The sequence below is a fragment of the Miniopterus schreibersii genome, assembly GCF_964146895.1.
Source record: "Miniopterus schreibersii genome assembly, chromosome: 7".
Lineage (NCBI taxonomy): Eukaryota > Metazoa > Chordata > Mammalia > Chiroptera > Miniopteridae > Miniopterus > Miniopterus schreibersii.
In genome coordinates, this window is record NC_138108.1 from 56,562,330 (window position 1) to 56,582,519 (window position 20,190).

At 34.2% G+C, this 20,190-nt stretch overlaps 1 protein-coding gene across 8 annotated transcripts in view; it reads right to left on the reverse strand.

Annotated features, from left to right (window-relative positions):
• Nucleotides 1–20,190, reverse strand: part of RIF1 (replication timing regulatory factor 1) — a 50,808-nt gene that overhangs the window by 9,068 nt on the left and 21,550 nt on the right. For 5 of the 8 annotated variants that reach the window (XM_081141689.1, XM_081141693.1, XM_081141692.1 and 2 more), the window contains 15 exons: nt 19,149–19,235; nt 18,617–18,690; nt 18,207–18,387; nt 17,220–17,327; nt 16,706–16,855; nt 13,867–13,966; nt 11,985–12,249; nt 10,802–10,844; nt 9,147–9,349; nt 8,496–8,595; nt 7,234–7,353; nt 6,297–6,448; nt 5,981–6,061; nt 5,849–5,903; nt 2,075–5,302 (listed from right to left, as the gene is read on the reverse strand). In XM_081141689.1, the coding sequence (XP_080997815.1) occupies nt 2,075–5,302; nt 5,849–5,903; nt 5,981–6,061; nt 6,297–6,448; nt 7,234–7,353; nt 8,496–8,595; nt 9,147–9,349; nt 10,802–10,844; nt 11,985–12,249; nt 13,867–13,966; nt 16,706–16,855; nt 17,220–17,327; nt 18,207–18,387; nt 18,617–18,690; nt 19,149–19,235 (4,947 nt within the window). The remainder of the gene's footprint in view (nt 1–2,074; nt 5,303–5,848; nt 5,904–5,980; nt 6,062–6,296; nt 6,449–7,233; nt 7,354–8,495; nt 8,596–9,146; nt 9,350–10,801; nt 10,845–11,984; nt 12,250–13,866; nt 13,967–16,705; nt 16,856–17,219; nt 17,328–18,206; nt 18,388–18,616; nt 18,691–19,148; nt 19,236–20,190) is intronic. The other 3 variants (XM_081141690.1, XM_081141687.1, XM_081141688.1) reach the window with 2 other exon arrangements.

The window sequence follows — 20,190 nt, forward strand, 5'->3', positions numbered from 1 at the left end:
CTGAATTCTCAGTATAAGAATTTTTGGTATATGCTGACGAAGTACTCACAATGTGCTTGCCAAAGGCAAAATTAAGTGTATCTTTATATCTACATACATATTTGTATGTATGAACACGTCTTCTACTGTAAATGGTAGGCTCAATTTAAGATTTTGGCGTAGGTAAATGCAGCACTTGCACCTTCCTGCAACCACATCAAAAATACATTCGCATCATGGGGATGCCAGTACGAGAGAGCAAGAAATTGAAAACCTATTTGAAAAACGACAGAAAACTTCCCTAACCTGGTGAAGGAAATAGACATACAAATCCTAGAAGCACAGAGAGTCCCAAACAATATAAACCCAAAGAGGTCCAAACCAAGACACATAATTATAATGCAAAAGGTTAAAGACAAAATCTTAAAAGCACCAAGAGAAAAGCAGTTAGTTACCTACAAGGGAGCACCCATAAGACTTCCAGTTGATTTCTCAAAAGAAACTTTGCAGGCCAGAAGGGACTGGCAAGAATTATTCAAAGTGATGAAAAGCAAGGACCTACAACCAACGCTACTCTACCCAGCAAAGCTACCACTTAGAATTGAAGGACATAAAATGAGCTTCCCAGACAAGAAAAAGCTAAAGGAGTTCATCAGCACCAAACCATGAAATGCTAAAGTATCTTCAAGGAAAAAAAAAAAAAGAATATGAACAATAAAATGTTAATAAATGTATTATCAAATACATTTATAAAATGAACAAGCAGAACAGACTCAACAGATACAGAGAACATTTTGATGGTTGCCAGATGAGGAGTTGGATGGATGGGTGAAAAAGGTGAAAGGATTAAGAAGTACAACTTGGTATAGCACAGAGAATATATAGTCATTAATATTCTAATAACTATGTATGGTGTCAGATGGGTATGAGACTTATCAGGATGATCACTTAGTAAGTTATATCTAGTTATGTCTAATCACTGGGGTGTACACCTAAAACTGATATATTGCATATCATCTATAATTAAAAATTTTAAATGAAATATAGTCAGTCACACTAAAAAGAACTGGTAGGATCAATTTCAAAATTAAGAAATGCCCACATCAGACTTTTACAGAGCATCTAATTTGCTAAATAGAGGACAAGTTAATCTATGTAGGCACATGTAACTTTCCTTTTGTAATTTATTAGTTCAAAAAATTACGTGCAACTTACAAGGCCAGGAGGTGAAGCACATATAATAGATAACACACGTTTATAACTAAAAGGGCTGTAGTTTAGTGAAGATGGGAAAAAAATTATAAATGAAATCATATCCAAAAACTGATGGTCGCACAGCCTAAGAATTTTTTTTAATGATCAGGTATAGAAATAAGAATTTATACGAACACTTAAAATATTGAAACAGACAGTATAATGTTCTAGTATACACAACAGCTAACTAAAGTTGCTTTATTCTTCATATATTACGGTATGAGGAACAGAAAAAAATCGTCGTGAGAAATTTTCACCAATTTTGAAAAAGATAATGTTCATGGTTGTATCAAGATCTTTATATTGTCCTGAAATAATGGAATATCTAAGGCCCTCAGTCTCTTCTTCTCAACATCTTTCCTTCTACCTGTCCTTTTCCCTAGCTACCATGGTAAATATACAAAACAAGTGGTCAAAAACTTAATATTCTGTAATTCACCAGGTATCACTATGTGGCAAAAATATTCCAATTAAATCACATACAAGAAAAGGGTAAAGGAGTTCATCACCACCAAAAATAGTATTGCATGAAATGTTGAAGCTTCTTCTTTAAGCTTTTGAATAAAATAAAGTGACAGACAAAATAGACCCAGAGACACTGAAGCAACAGAATGACGTATTTCACAAAGAAGGGGGTGGGGAGGGAAAGTAACCAGAACACTTATAGGCATATATGCAAATTCCATGGACACAAACAGTAATATGGTGAAAGCCTGGGAGGGGGGAGCGGGGTGGAGGGGGTCAATGGGGGGGGAAAGGGGGATGTAATACTTTCACCAATAAACACAAATTTAACAAAAAACAAAACATGGGTCATTAATATTCAGCCTCAAAACCCTACCTTGTGAACAGGCGATGAGATCTCATCTTCTTGAGGTCTTTTTAGTCCTCTCTTTAAAATGCTGTTGGATGGAGAAGCCAAAGGAGACCAGAAACAGCGGGCCTGCATGCCACTAGGACTGTCAGTTGTTGACAAAAGTAAAGGATCAAATTCGCTTATCTTTTGAGGAGATAGATTATTGTCTTCTGTTATCAGTTCAGAGATATCTCTTTCAGGTGTCTGAGATTGTGATGTTTCCTTCACTTTCTCTGAATTATGAACTTCCTGTAAAATGTCACCATCATTTCCCACTTTCATTTGACTGTAATCTAATTTTGTTTCTTCGGGTTTAAGTACAATGCTTGTTTCAGTTTTATCACAGTTAACCTTTCCTTCTTCAGTGCTAATTGTGTTAAGAATGAAGTTGTCAATTTCTATATTCAATCTGTCTGTTTTCCCTTCTGTAGGCTTTGATGCTTTGGTAGTCAAGTCTCCATCCTCTGTTTCACTGACATGGTCACTTTCAACATTCACCTCACCAATTACTCTATCTTCATAATTTTCCATTTCAGCATTCATTTCTTCAGATGGGCCTGGATCAGATTCATCATTTACTCCATCTAGTCCCCCAACTGCTATTTGTTCAGAAACTTCTATCTGAGCTCCTACTTTTATAGGTGTAATTTCATCAGTATGATCAATAGCTGAACTAATTTCCTCAGTTACAGCTTCTTCAGCATTCAGTACTTCAGCTGCATCTGCTTCAGATTCATCACTTCTTGTACTGTTTTCCTCTGGTGCCTCTGCCTCAAAAATACCAGTTGTGGCACTCTTTTGTTCAGAGAAGCTAGCTTCAGATTTGTCACATTCTACATCCAATTCCATAGCTTCTACATCTTCTGGATTGAATTCTGCTTTTACTTTACATGCATCTGCTTCAACATTAACAGTGTTCTCTGTATTTACTTCCATTTTTAGTATAGCTTCTGACTTTTCTTCTTTGGTCTCCAAAGTAGAACATTTCAGCGTATTATCTTTGGAATCACCTAAACATGGAACAACAGTCTTACATTTTTTATTAGATGGCTCTTGGCTTTCAACATCTATTGCTTTCTTTAAATCCGTATCACACATTTCTTCTTTAAGATTTACTATTTCAGAAGGAAGTGAGTCTTGAATATTATTTTCTTTCAACTCTGTTTCAGGTACAATTAATGAATCAATAGTATCATTGTCCTCCTTGAGACCCAAATGAAAACTCACACTATGCAGCTCATCTGGAAGGTTAGCCTCAGAGTAATTAGCTTTAGAAGTCTCTGGTATAGTTACAGGTGTTTGCACATCAATCTTTTTGGTTTCATTGACCTTTACATTGTAATTTTCTGTATTTGTAAACCCAAGGGGTGACTTTTCTTGAGGTTGTGAATTTTCTCCACAGCAATCACAACCTTTAGATCTCCTTACCCTCCTACTTCTCTTGTGTCGGCATTCGGGTGTTTGAAAAGTTTTTTCAGAAGGCAAAGAAATGTCTGATGTCCCTGTTTTTGACCATTCTTCCACACTGCTGTTTTCTATGGAATCTCGCTTTTGTACTCTCTTATTGGCATTTCTAGTCCTTAGATTTAATTCTAATACAGAAGAATTTGATAAGGAATATTCCGCACATTTGTTAGTTTTACCTTTTCCTTCATAAGTATTTGATATATCACATACTTTCAATAAATCTGAAGATACTGTAGAATCATGAAGAGCTACATTTTCATCTTTTTCCCCACAAATCTGAGGTTTTATATTTATGTCCAATTCAGAATTTGCTTTATGATCATGTGTCTGATTTTCAACTTTTACACATTCCTGTTTTTCCATCTTATCTTCCTGATCTTCAATGTCAACACTGTCACTGTTTTTGTTTTTCCACTTTCCAGATCTCTTCTTTCTAGAACCTTCCTCTTTTGCTTCAGAACTATCAGATTCGGAGTTTTCAATGCTGGAAAGTAACCCCTGGGATGCTCTTCTTGTTTGATACCGTGTTCGTCCCCTTACTGGTTTCTCAGAGGACTTCTCTGCCACGTCCTGGGCAGCATCTCCCTCAGATTTAATATGTTCAAGGTCTGGCTTTCTTCTACTTTTGTCAATTTCGGCATTAGTGCTGGTTTCCCCCAAAGTCTTCTCATGTAAAGAATCATCCTCAATTAAAGTTTCCTGTACAATTTGTTCAGAAATCAATTTTTGCTTAGGTAACACATCATCTTTTACATGTAACGGACTCTTCTGAAGAGTTTTTTCTTCTTCCTTTCGTCTTTCCTTTTTTTGATGATTATTTTCTTTATCTTGGCTATCAGTGGTAGGCTCTGCTATTTCTGACCGTCGCCTTAAAGATCGTCTAAGGGTTTTCTGATTTGGAACTATCTGAACATGACTATCCTCATTTACCATTTGATCAGCTGGTATTATGGTTGGGGGTGTATTTTCTTTGGATTCCAAATTACTTCCTAAAGTTTTCTCTTCTACAATACTGCTTTCTAATAAAGCATTTTCTGTTGTTGGTTTAAGCACTGTATCCTCATGTTCCACTGAGGATTCTGAGAGATGAGCCTGATTATCTAACACACATTCTGTTTGATTAAGCAAAACAGCTGGGTTATTTTCTAAGGCTACCATGCTATCAATAGATTCCCCAGTATTTTTTTCCCGATCAGGTGTTGTTAAGAGCTTAGACCTTTTACTCCCTGTTTGTTCAGCTTTACTCGACCTTAGGCCTGACCGCTTATTTCCATGCACTATTTTTTCAGAATCAGATTTTGAAAGAGCCACTTCTCTTCTCTTTGCTTTTGGTAGAGTATCTGTTTTATTCGTGCCTTCCTGACTATTTTTCACTGTCACAGCTGATGACATATTATTCAAGGGGGAAAGACTAAAAGGTCTATTTTCTGAACTATCAAACTTCTCCAAAGTAATAAAGGTTTGCCTTCGACTTGTAGGCTGTGAGGATGTTCCAGAAATAGTGATATTAGAAACCGAGCTACTGCTAACACCAAAAGTGTTTTCTGCACTAGATGCACATTCAGTTGATATTTTCTTTGATGAAATTAAAGCTTTTTTTCTGGCATTATTATTACTGCTCAGTATTCCCAGATTGGTTTCCTCAATAGAACCAATCTCATTGGAAACGGAAGTCTTTTTGAGATGTTCTTCCATACCACAGTTTTCCGTAACATCTTGCATAATGTCACTCTTCATTAGTTCCTCCTGCACAGAAATGTACATATATAGGTTAACCAGCAAACAAGTCTGACTTTTGGGGGAAATTTTAGTAATTCAAAAGGCAATCCCCGACTTTCAATATTTTGCAAATACGCCAAAGATGGTGGTAGATGCCCATTTATTTGTTTCTAATTGTAAATATTCAATAAAATTAAATACATCCACATGCCCACCCAATGACTATAATACTGCTAACATCTGCTAATGTGAGTTAAGAGATTAAACAGCAAATCTTAAAATGAATTCAAGAGCCTGGCCTGGGTGGCTCAGTGTTTGGGCACTGACCTATGAACCAGAAGGTTATGGTTTGATTCTGGGTCAGAGTACATGCCCAGGTTGTGGGATCAATTCCAGATAGGGGGCATGCAGAAGGCAACCGGATCAATGACTCACTCTAATCACTGATGTTTCTCTCTCTCTCTCCCCCCCCCTCTCCCTTTCTCTTTCTGAAATCAATAAAAACATTAAAAAAAATACAAGAGACTCCATAGTGGAAGAAGACTGATTTGAAAACCCCCAAAATATGTATACCTTAAGTATCATCTTGGAATCTTCCTTCAATTTTTCAGCTAATCTAGGAACCTCCCTGAAATAAATAAATATAAATTAGAGTAGTTTTTAATTACTTTAAAAACCAGTTACTTCAGTGGCTTCCATACTTACATAGATTCTTCCTGAGTATATTGAGAAAATAATGCATCTTGTGAAACATCCAGATTATTATACATGGCAGGAATATCACACCTGGAAAGGATTTTATAAGTTCAATATCTGATATTCCTACAATTAGAAAGTACAACCTAAAATTCTACATTTAGTTCTCTTTTAAGAACAATATAAAATCAATGCTTAGATGCTTATTTTCCATGAAACCATCTTCCATACCCCCATGTCCACTACCTCAATAAAGGAATCCAGTTTATAGTTTGCTGCAAAAAATGTGACTACAGATTACTCGATTCAAAATAAGACTACAAACCTCTTTGTTTTGAGTACTTCTTTCTGATGTTCAGTTAGTATTCTTTCCTTTGCTTCTTTTCCTTCTGGAGGTATAAATACAAATTCAATAGACTTTTCTTCTTCCAAAGGCATTTCACTCTTTATTTTGGGAGATGAAGATTCTAGTTTCAACTACAAATTTTAAAAAAATGTACATTTGAGTTGCCAAATTATTTTTCCAATACTTCAATAAATCTCAGTTCTAACACTCTAAGGTTTTGATAATGAGTAGGAATTTTTAAGTTCAAACCCATATAAGATTTCTCATTAATAAGAATTAGCACAATGTCCCTACCTTTCTTTGTAGCTCTAATACTCAGAAAATAAAAATTATTAAACCTCTCTAAAAAAATAGGCATGTTTACCAATATAGCATGGAAAAATATGTTTTTCAGGCCAACACGTAGAAATTAACTTGTTTGACAGGAGAAGAGTACATCTGTGGCTCTCAAGGTGAGGTATAAACTAGTCAAGTTTCAGTTGCCAAAATAATATGCGCAATGTATCAGTAACATAAATCAGCTAAATGTAAAGTAGAGAGATATTTAATTTTAGATTTGATGTTAAAATAGATTACCTAGGCATTTTGTTTCTATTTAACAACAAGTTCTAAAAAATTTTCCTCTTATGCTATGTTACAGCTATTCATATCTATTTTCATTCCATCTCAAGAAGGCTGCTACTTAATGGGTGCTAAGTATTATGCAGACCTAACTTAACTAAGAAGAAATCATCCCCCAAAGCTCCTACATATCCATGCCATCCTAATATGTTCTTTCTATACCAAACTCATATTCTCCTGCAATCCTACATTTAGTCTTTAACCAATTTTTCTTCAAAGTAGAAGTTGCGTGCTTTCAAGCTACCATACACTTTACTTTTAAAAGTTCTGTGAAATAAAATTTGAAAAAACATACTTTGGCTGGTGATTTCATATTTTCTTTTGAACCCTTTGGTTTTGCCAAAAAAGAATCTCTTTTTCCACTTGATTTTCTTTCCATGCCACTTATCTTCATATTTAATTGTGAGTTTTCTGTCTGTTTATGGCAAATAAAACAATTTCAATAAGTACAACTGTTCTACTTTATTTCCCTTTTCACGTTTTAAAATTTCCAATGTAATGTATACTCATTTCAAATTTCTTTTCACTATTCAACCCTAGCAAAATCACATCAATGAAAAGAAAGGCAATGTCAATTTCAATAATAGCAAATAGATTTGGTATCCCCAACTTAAACAACAGCTGTTTTGCACCACTTAATTTTATGAATTCTGAAAACAAGATATACCATATAAATACAGAAATAAAAATAAAAATCACTAAACTCAAAATACACCTACTACTGGAAATAGTTCTAAAAGAAAAACCAAAGCCATAAAACTTTAAACATTAAACAATAAGGCATGTATAATAGAAAATATTAACTATCATATCCCTCTCAAAAGACTATATGGGTTTTTCAGGCCAAATTACAATAAATAAGCCTCAGCGTTCTAGACTTATTTATTAAATCAGTTTTATTTCAGCCAAAATCCAAAATTAAATAGGGTATTTGGCAAGTTATACCACCTTCTGTTTTTTACAGGTTCTAAACAAAACACAGCTAAACTACATTGCTATTGAAGAAAAATGTTGTCTGAGGATGAAGTTGTCTAAGGGTGTTCCACTTCAATGGGGTATACATGCCTTTACTCCTTCATCTTCAAATAGTAATCAGGTTATCGTTAGCCAAAATAACAATTGTGCAAAGATGTGCTTTTCTGACAGAAGGAATGATTCAATGCAAAGAAATGAGAAAATAAAGGGTACCTCTTGCTTAGACGTGGACAAGTAACTACTACTCCTAGTTTATCTAAAAAGCAACATTTAAACATGTATTTTAATAATTTACAGCCTTTGCAAAACAGTTTACATGAGGTACAGTAATTCAAGAGATCATTAATGAACAGGCACCAGAAATTTACACAAAAATCTAGGATGAAATTTTCTGCCCTTAAGTCATAAATGTATTTCAAGCCAATTAATTGACTTTATAGAAAAAAATCCTGTATTATGAAGCATCTGTCCAGGTTGTACTTACTTATCACTTCAATAAAACAGTCTAAGTTTTTGACCTTTTAAAAATCACATTAAACAAACTGATCAAACATCATTCAAAAGTAAAAAGAACAAACTCACTGCATCTGAATATGGTCCACTGGATTCCTCCATAATTTCAACACTTTCCAAACCAGGCAACAGCAGTAGGAATTTTTCTTTGGCTTGTCTTAGTATAGGTCTTTTTAAAAAAACACATAAACATACATATTTTGAATCAAGTAGTACTGGTGAATATTGATATTAACAAGAACACTTTAATTTTAAGTGGCAAAATACATCCAGCTTAAAGACTATTCCATACTCTCCATATATAAAACTGAGAGAAATTACTGGCAATATTTAAATTTTTTGCTAAATTCTTCTGATTTCAATTTTTTTTTAAAAACTTTTCAAATTTTCCAAATTTTAAATGTAGAAAATTTGAAGCAAAGGCAGATAATTACATTAGGTACCCATGTGCACACACCTAGATTTAATAACGAACAATTTCCTGCCTTTTCTGTTTATTTTATTAAGGATAATTTCAAGTTGCTTTTTATGTTCCTAAAACCAAGAGGTTACTATTCTAAAACCAAACAAATGGTCAAATAATGTTTAATGACTAGCATAACAATATTTCAACTAAGAAATTCTCTGCAATAATTTCTGATAAGAAAATTTTATGTTAAAACCAAAAAGTGAATTTACATGATCAAAATAGAATATATAAGAATTTTGCAGTTAGCATACTTTAACTCTTCAGGATAAATCAACGCCGTCACTTTAGCAAATGTGGCATTCCAGAACTGAGCACTCTGTTTTCGAATCTGTTTATTCTTGTGCAAAAATATTATGCATAACAATGGGGAGATCTGTTCAAGAAGTTCAGTGTCATAAGTTCCAGTGTAATTGAAGTGTAGACAAGCAATGATTTCTCCTAGTAGCTTTTCTAACTAAGAAAGAAAAATGTGTTATTAGGGCAACACTTGAAAATGTTACACTTAAAGCAGAAAAAAATAAAAGCAGAGCGTACTAAATTAAAATACACAAAGAATATGTGATGAAGTCAATTTTTAAAAATCATATTGCTTTTGAGAACGTTCCAGGTACAGAGTCGTTAGGGCGAAGATCCTGGGGAACAAGAGAGACTTCGAGGGATTTGGCGGGGTCTGGGCGGGGCTTGCTTCCCCTCCAGCAGCCCCCAGGCAGGCGCAGTATAGGGTGCTAGATTGGGGGGGGGGGGGGGGGGGAAGCGGGGTCCAGGTTTGGGAAGGGTGAGGGGACCAAAGGCCTGGCTTTGGGATTAGGGATGCAGGGAAGCTGAGGTTCTACTGTGTGGAACATTTCAGAAGTCGGCTCGGGTGCTGCAAGGACAGCGAGGCAGGGCCTGGCCCGAGGCCTGAGGCCTGAGGTTAAAACGCATGTTCCCACCATGTGCAGTCGGTAACAACCCTGCACACAGACATGTATGTTTGTTCTTCTGTATGGAAAAATGTAAAAAGATTCCTAATGTAATAACACTACCGAAAAATGGGATTAAAAGTGGTTTTTAAAACTTCTTCTGGCTTTTAGTATTGAATCCTAAATAAAGCTGGTGGATGAAAATTTTAAAAATGTAAAAACTCAAATGGCTTTTAAAAATCTCCCAACCATTACCTTCAATACATACTTCACTTTATAAGCTGACAAATTATCACGTGAGTTTACTTTAGTAATATTATAACCTTATTTCAAGCTTATTTTCCATTAACAGAAAAAAATTGTTTTTATATTACAACTGTTTATACAGTTGAACATATAGAACAATTGAAACCAATTACCCTCACATAAAGAGGTAAGATAGGAATGAATGAGTTATATGAATTTTAAGCAACATTATTAAATCCTCCTTTAAAAAACTATCCTTTGAAAAAAGTAAAAACTTTATTGTGAACCAGCAGGAAGAAAACGTGGTCCAGAGGGTACAGATCATTGCTTCTTAAAATGTGGGCCTTGGACCAGCAGCAACAGCGTCACCTGGGAACTTGTCAGAAATGCACATTCTCAGGCTCTGTGCAACAGGGCTAAAGCCTTTAGGTAATTCTGGTGCAGGAGAAAGTTTGAAGGCCACTGGGATAAAGAAAATCGATTTCAGAACAGGGAAAGAGGTCCAGAGAGCCTGATTTAATTCTGGCAGGCCCAGGTTCCTTACCTGAAAACTCTGTGAACGTAACTTGTTTTTAACAAACATACAGAATAAACTATCCTTTGATTGTTTCTGTCATGTTATTATATTTCCATTAGTGTCGAAGTATTATAATAACCCCTTTAAAAGTCAGCAGAATTATATTTAAGGAAGACAATTATTTAAGCCCTAACATTTTCTCATTATAATAGTATGTTTATGGGTAATTGTCTATTTTTACCTTGTTGTTCATACAACTGTACACTTTCGGAACTTGATCAAACCTGTGAAGAAAAAAAACATGCAATACCATTTATATTTTAGAAAGTTAAACCTAAAATACAGTAACGCAACCATAAAAGTGAGACATGCATGTATAGTGATATAAAAAATTGCCCTAAGACTTTAAAAAAAATGCCAAATTATCAAACATAAAGTATGATACAGACTTATCTTTAAAAAAGGAATGAAAGAAAAGTATCTGGAATAAACCTCAAAATATTAATATCAGTTGTTTCTGTACCCTTTTTTTAAAAAAAGGTTATGAATTATTTCTGACAAAGCTTAAGAACTATAAAAAAATTTCCAAAATAATAGATATGAAGTTCTATTTTGTTCTTTATGTGTTCCTAAAACTTTCTCTGTGAATTTAATCTATAAAATATAGGTTATATTATGATTGAACAATATGAACTTGTTATAAAAAACACTGATGAATCCTTGCAACTGCTTTTTAAAAGTATGTTATCTGCAATTTTTCAGATTTTTTTAAGGCATTACTTGTTTCACTTAAATGTACATTAATACCAACTTTGGGAGGTAATTCAGAAAATTAAATGTGTGTACCCTTTTGAACCAATAATTTCACTTCTAGGACCTTATTCTGCAGAAAGTAGCAAATGTAGACAATGATTTATGTACAAGTACGTTCAACTGCAATATTGTAAGTTAAGCAGGAAAAGGCTAGGAAAAAAACATTCTGTCCAGCAACAGAAATATAGGTAAGTTTCATGAAACCCTATGCAAACATTAAAAAGAATGAGATTCTTACGTGCATGGTGCAAGCAAGGTGCACATAATATACTTAGTGCATACCATATACTTAATTGCAAAGTAGCATGTCAAATATGCTTTCATATTCATACATTTAATAGGTACGCTTGTTTGTATTAAAAAATGTAAAAAGATATGCACTAAATGGAAAAGGGGGTTGGGCTAGCACATAAAATTAAAAGGCAACTAATTCCTACCTTGTATTTATGTACTATTTCAACTATCTTTTTAACAAAAGCATGGTTTAATATAGTATCCTCTCCACTAAATTTTAAAAAATTACTATCAGCAAAAAAGTTGACAGGAAAATCACAAAAGTTTGCTACCTAGATCTAAATTATATACATATACTATTAAGCCCACATACTTACTTTGAGTTGTCATAAAATAATGCCAGAGGTCTTGTTAAAGTTGCAAATATTTTTCGGATCATAGAAGGCAAAGAAATATGGCCAAGTACATTGGAAAGAATACCGGTGATTGAGTTCCCAACAGCGAGGAGAGTATCAGAATGTGCTTCCTTGAGGCTCAAAGTGTGAAAAGAATACATGACTCTCACAATAAGTTTAAATAAAGAAGCCAATTTTCCCAGGGGTTCCTTCTTCTTTTTGGACCAATCTGAAGGTCTCTTCAGTGCTAAGATAAAATTGAATTTATTAAAAACTCAAGTACTATGAAAAGTGTCGCTGTCCATCTTTATATCTAACATTTAAATGACAGATAAATCTAATATACTTTCTTCTTTAGTAATACCCACAAATCTTAAAATTATGTACATACCATTAATGGATAAATATCATTATAACATCTTTAAAACAAAAGTTAGAGATAAAAGAAAAAAATGAATCTTATTTTCTCTAAGGAAGCATTTCAAATTTTTATTTTATGGTCTCGGAATTACAACAACTAATTTGTAAGAAAGTACTAAATTATATGATAGGTTCCAAAATTAGATGTTAAAAGTCAGTTTACAAAAATAAGAAAAAAAATTGCCTTAGAAACTATTGCTTCTTGGCTCATCTATATAGTACACTGAACCCAGAAATAACACCGAACAAGTTAAGAGATTCAAAAGTTCTAAGAATTAAAAAAGAAAAAGTGGCCTAGATTTAAAGAAAAAACATGTCTTAAAAGCGCTGTCCAACATCCTTTTGTACCCTTCTTAGACTCCATCTCACTTAAGATACCTACCTACAGGGAAAACCAGGTATTTGTCCTCTAAAAAAAATTGAACCCATTCCAAAATTACCTTTGTTTCCCTAACAGAATCTAGTATTTTAAGGTTAGATATGTCAGATTCAAGAGAAATCTATAATTCAGTTCTTGTAAATTAAAAATATCATGTGGTAAAGTAAAAAACAAGTGTTGCTACTAAACAGAAGTCAATATTCCTTCCTAGAAACAGCAATTTCCCAGACATGGGAATATAAATTGGAATGGCTACCCCAAAATTCTTGGCCAGCATGCTGAGGCAAAGAAGACAGTCTGTGAGTCAGGAGATACATACAAGATAATTTTTAAACAGTAAATATATTGAGGGTAATGGGGACTGGGAGTCTCACTATTAGAGAAGGTAGGTAAATAGAGGAAAGGGTAAGACTCAAATATCTAGAGAAACAGGTTAACTGTTTAGTTCATAAACACACCTATTTCTTCCACCTCTGTCCACTGAGATGATCTAGGAGCAGTGATACCTTAGTAGCAATGATCAGATCATATAGTTTCTAAATGCCATTCTCAGCTAAAAAGAACCATGTTCCTTGGAAATATAAATTCTCACTTTGGGAATCATCATAGTGTTTCAGGCAAAAAGCATCAATGAATGATAAACTCATGGCTGTAAGTTTGCTGAGGAACAGGGTATTTAAATATCTCAAAGTATCTGCCACAAAACATTAATTTCTTAATTACAAGTATTTACTAATTTACTTTACAGTGGAAAACTTGGCACATACCATCTAAACATACAGTATAATGTTAACATCACCAGTAATGAACAAACTGGAACTGTGTGCCTGTTGACATAGCACACTGGGGGGAAAAACACACAGCATTACTTCTCTAGTATCATTGTGAGAGAAGGAGAGAATGAGTGCACTTCAATAAGTGTTCCTAACATAGTAACTGACATGGTTATACAATGTCCAAAGTAGGTAAAATGAGGTGGGGGAAAAGATTAAAATTTGCCATGACAACAATTTAGAGACATGTTTAAAAAAATGTTTAACAAATACAAGTAAAAAAAATACTTACATTTAACTCGGGACTGAATTTTAATATTATATGGTGAGAAATCGATGCAATCAACCACTACAGTAATAATATGAATGATCCTATCCAAGAACAACAAATTCTAGGAAAAAATATTTAAAAGTATTAAAACATTTCAATTACTGACATAGTTCTCAAAACTAGTAAGCATCAACAAAAGTTTTAAGACTTTGACTCCTGTATATAATTTACAATAACATACAAGTCATTGCTTATACCATGTAAACTACATTAAACACATAGTTATGAACATTTCTCAGTTAAGTGCTGTGTGCCAAGTACTATACTTTTGTTTCTCAAGATACAGAGAAAATTATTCAGCTTTAAGATGGCCAGAAAACTCAGCATACAAATAAATTGAGAATGGAAGAGCTACATTTATAATAAGATTCTTTATCAAATTCCTCTTGAAAATTTCAAGTCTTCACTAAACCCTGAGAAAAAAAATCAAAAGGTTGCTAAGCTTCCTCATACCCTTTCCTCCTCCCCCTCCAATCTAACTGAAATAAAAATAAACCCATAAAGTATCTGAAATTTTTCTGGAAATTTATGTAAAGGGGAGGTTAGGTGGGGATGTGGTGACAGGTTTCAGGGGAAAGACTAAAAAAAGAAGGAAATCCCCAGCAAAATGAGTCAAAAAACACCTCAAAAATAGCTTTCCTAGCAGAACCTGAGAAATGGAAGACACATTGAGGGTTCTGGGAAAAGACGTGACAGTTATTATAAAAACAAATGGTTAATTAAAAGACTACTGAAATTAAAGATCTATAAAACGGTTGCACTTTCTTTTTCCTTTAAATGTCCATTACCTTCCATTTGTCCACTTCACTGGACTAATTCAGATGTTTGCCCCCAAAGACAGCCTCCCCCAATGGTGTTAAGGGACAGGAGAAGGAAGGTAGTGCCCCAATTAACCTGTGAAAACCAGTGGAAGGTCAACCCAGATGACAATCTACACACTCATACAGAAAATGTGCTTCCTTGCTCACAATGACAAGGTAAAAGATGCCTATAACTATACCTTGCTATGAAGCCAGAAAACAGGGACTCTCTTAGATTAGAAAACATATTCCAAATACCAGTATTACTCAATATTAACACCCTTACCACAATCAGGAGAACCACTACTGTGAAGGAATGCTAAATACCAACAGAACTAATCCATGAGGAAGAGCTAATAACAGAAACAGGAAACTAATATCCCTGAAAGAGGAAATCATATCCACTTGAACTACTAAATGTAAAGACAAAAACATTATAAAAGTAATGCAAAGGAATGGACACAGAAATATCAAGCTCCCAGAAAGCTCCCAGAAAAACAAAATACAGTCCAGCTGGAGTGGCTGTTGGTCGAGAGTCATCCTGTGCACTGAAAGGTTGCCAGTTGGATACGAGGTTGGGGCTCGTACAAAGAAATCTCTCTCTTTCCCTTCCCCTCTCTAGGCATGTTCTCAGGTGAGGATAAAAAATAAGAAAGCAAAACACAAACATATGTAGAGAAATAATAGGGACACAAGGTAAACCCAAAAGTTCTAAAAAACAAGTAAAATGGTGCTCAAGGTCTATCAAGTATTTGAAAGAATAATGTAAAAAGATGCCAAGACACACCCTGGTGAACTGTATATATTCCAAACAAAGGGGAAAAGCCCTAAAGCTTTACAGAACAAATAAAAAATTAATATCGAACTGTGTATTTGCAACAGAAGCTATAACAAATTAACTTTACTTCAACATTTTATGATACAAATTTTCTGGGACCTACAAATCACAACTAATGAATTGACTGCATATTGGATAACGCAATATCAGTCATATAAATATAAGTTTGCTAACAATTAGTCCTTTTTTCTTTTTAAATGTTTTTATTGATTTTAGAGAGGGGGGAGGGGGAGAGGGAGAGACAGAAGCATGAATGATGAGTGAGTCATTGATCGGCTGCCTTCTGCATGCCCTCTACTGGGGATTGAGCCCAAAACACAGGGCATGTGCCCTGACAGGGACACGACACGACAACCTCCTGATGCATGGGAAGTTTCTCAATAAACCGAGCCACACCAGCCAGGGTTGTCTTGTATCTTAACCCTTTGCGGTTGTATTAAATTTGGACATGGGTGTCGTACTGGTCGGAATTAATTTCCATTGAAAGAGCAGTGATACATAACATGCAAGATTATGAAGGATAAACAAGAGAAATTATGAACTGATACATGAATGACTAGAGTTAAGATTCGTACGGTTCCTTGCTGTGGTGGCTGAGAGCAGACATACGACCGGAACGGTAAAAAAGCTTTGGTGGCTGAGAGTAGACAAACGACCACAAAGGGTTAAAGAATAAAATATGGTAAAGCAAATCAAGGAAGAAAAACTGGGATATAAGAAACAAGGCCGAGCCCTGCTGGCCGTGGCTCAGTGGTTGAGCGTCGACCTAGGATCCAGGCGATCAGGGTTCGATTCCCGGTCAGGGCATATGCCTGAGTTGAGGGCTCGATCAGTGACTCTCTCATCACTGATGTTTCTCTCTCTCTCTCCCTCTCCTTTCCTCTCTCTGAGGTCAATAGAGATATATTTTGAGAAGAAAAAAAAAAAAAAAAGAAACAAGGCTGAGCCCTGCATGTGGCTCAGTGGTTGAACATCAACCCAGGAACCAAGAGGTTACAGGTTCAAGGTTCTATTCCCAGTTAGGGCACATGCCTAGGCTGCTGACTCGATCCCCCATCAGGGGCATGCAGGCGGCAGTCAATCGACGATGTGCACAAATGTTATTTCCATTTACTTAAAAATAATCCATTAAATAAAAAGGTCAGTATCAGGATAAACTTACTGAACAATCTTCATCTTCCAAATTGGCCATTATCTTGGAAGAAAGCTCCTCACAACACAAATTCTCTTCTGCAGTTGCCACCAAAGCAGCACAGCGGGCAAATGCTCTATATAATTCTGACCAAGTTCTAAGTAAGGTCTTCATGGTGGCCTAACAGTAAAAATCAAACAAAAAAAAACCACCACCAAAAACTTAAGTATTTATTTACATGTTAAACACCTAATAGAATACATCTTTAACATTTTAATAAACACTAACATTAAATTGTCATAGAAGGAACTAGTGTAGGGTATTTAAGTTTGCCCCACCCCCCAACAAAGCTCTAATGCCACAATAACAACAGTTAACAAGTGTTAAATGGAACTTCTCTCTTCCTTCTCCATTTTCCTATCCCCTATATTGATTAAGTCATAAGAAAGTCTTATTTTAGGAAAAACTACTGTAGGAATAAGAGATGAAATGACCTTTTCAGAAAAATGCAAATTCTTTAAGTAAAAATTTCACATTGCCTTACCACTGGAAATTTCTGTACTGAAAAAATGTGATTTATTGGTAAAGTCAATGCACCATAGATGGCACTAAAATTATGTTCTAAGGCATCACCTTGATTCACTTCATTGGTCTGAAACAAGAAAAATTATAAAGAAGTTAGATACACTATCACCTAATTCTAGTGTAATAATCATTAACATCTTACTATGTGTAGTGAACAGAATTATGTCCCTCAATGTTGAGATGTTCAAGAGATGGTAAACTCCTCACACCCATAACCGAATGTGATTTTATTTGGAAACAGGGATTTTGCAGATATTAAAAAAAAAAAAAAAAAGTCAAACAGGATTAGGATCACCCTGATCCTATTTAAATGAGACAGAGAAGATATAATAATGCCAGGTACTGGCTTGAGTAGCCACATTAAAGGCTACTGCGGTATCGCTTAATAAATTCTTTGGAGTTATCACTTCGTTTGAGTAATGGTGAAATATTTCCCAAAGAATAATACCATTTAAAGATTGACAAACCACCAATAGTGACAGAACGTGAGCTCTACACCCTGCCAATATTGCCACATATTTAACTGTAAGGGTTAATCAACTCTCAACATATTACTGATTTAGGTTCTACTATATGACTTCACCAACATGGCTTGATCATGGGAATCCTAATATACAATCTACTCAAGATGAGTTATTATTCCCCATAATAGAAATACTGAAAGAACCTGAGATATATGCATAAAAATTTCTATCATATGTGAGTCTTCCAGGTTTATAACCTCTATTGGAGAAAATAGACTGGGTAAGTCCCTCATAAATTACACTTTCTTGAACAATCAGGCAGAATTCATCTAAAGAGTAGAAAATTAACCAATCCTGCAGGAAAAAATATTTAACACCTACTCAAATGCAAGCTTCTATTCATTTCTCCATATGCTCGAACAAGAAAAAAAATTCTTTAAATTTTGGGGGAAACATAAATATGTAGCAGTTTTATATCATACCTGATTAATCAATTCAGTCAATGGAATGACTATAATACTCCAGATTCTCCAGAGATGCTCCTTGTTTTCCAACTGTTTTGCATTTTGATCAATAACATTTAAAACAGAGTCACTGAAAGCTAGTGGTGAAGTTGGACCAGAAAGAACACAACCTACAAGTGTTTCCAGATTAAGAAAAAACCTGAAGAAAAAGTTGCAAACCATGGGTTAACCTGTACTTTTTGACAAAATGCATTAATTACACTGCAACAAAATTCTAAAAGTAACTGACAAGGAAACAAGAAAAGAATTCCACATCTTATTTTTGATTTTTTACAAAATTTATGATGTATTATGCTAACCCAAAGAACCTCATTCATCACAGTCACCTTTCTAAGATGAACATAAAAAATATTTTCAGTTTAAATTACCTTTCATCTTCTACACCATATCCCAAGAGATTATTGTTGAAAATTAATTGAATTAAGAACAAAGCGGGAGTTCCCTGAAGAAAGATGGAAGATTGCAGTCAATTTTCTTGTTATAAAGAGTATTATCTTCTTGTTACACTTCTTTTCTACAATCAGGTATGTGAAACATGATCCTTTTAAGGTTGAGAAATTTAACATGACATTACTTACGATATGACAAAAAAGATAACAAATGTATTTGAATAAACTGCCCAAAGAAGTAAGCTCTTTATATTTTAATCATATCTGTTCCATGTACACTGAGAAATTGTGAGATTCCAGATATAAAACAGTTCCATTAATAGTGCCATATTTAATTCTTTACATCAATTTATTAATTCATCTATCAATTTTTTCTGTAACATAATCATCAAATCCAAATCTGTATCTCTCAAAATTTTACAATCTAAACCTCATCATTTTAATAAAGGGAAATCATGGAACTTTTCTTTTTGGCTCGTTTTAATCACATAATTACATTTAAGATACTTGCATTAAGAATATCCATATTAGCAACCTGATATGCCGGTGAACCTAAAACTTTCTGAGGAAGTCCTTTAATTGTAATTTCCATGAGGACCTAAGAAAGATAAAGGTTATATTGTAAGTTATCCATAAAATATAGTACTTTATATAGCAAAAACCTACATAGCATTAACTCTATTTTTAATTTAACAATGTTATGATACTTTCATTTAACACATTAGCTAAAAAACTTCAAGAGGTTATTATGTTCATGTATTAATGAAAATACATTTGCATTAATTTAAAAAGTTCAAATACAGAAATGTAAAAACTAAAATGACAAAGTCATCCTTCATTTCCAGGGATAATCAATGCAAGTTTTGAGTTTATTTTTCTAGACCATCCAAATTTTCAAATAGGTAAGTAAACCAAAAAACCGTATCTTTGAGGTGTGGCTGTCATATTCTTTTACACCATTAGCAATATTATACTGAGATACTATGAAACTAACCTTCTTCACCTGTCTGTGTTGTGGAATTTTCACATCAATGTATATAGACACAAACCTAACTGTTATATGAACATACAAAATTTATGCAAACATTTTTCTATTAATGGCTCTTGAGGCTATTTCTATCTTTTTGTATTGCAAAAAGAAATTCGTCAATGAATTATGTACTCACTAGTACCAGAAGCAAATATTTATAAGCACTGCTAACTAAAAGCTGAATCTAAGACATGGCTCTCAAATATGACAGAGCCTAGAAAACTGCTGTCCCAAAATATTACTATTCTGATATTAATCTGAACTATGTAACTAAAGTGACATAATATAACAAAAAGGGTTGTTAGTAAAATACGCTTCACATATACTCTACTCATTTGAAGCAGATACTAATGATAGCAATAGCATTTGTTAACTCATTTTATTTTGTTCCTGGCCTTTAGTGCTCTCCACCTATCAACACATTTAGTTAGAACATTGTATTCTCTTTACAAAGAGGCAAGAGTAGATAAATCAGCCTACTTCACTCAGCTAATAAACAGGTTGAGATTCAACCTAGCCAGCT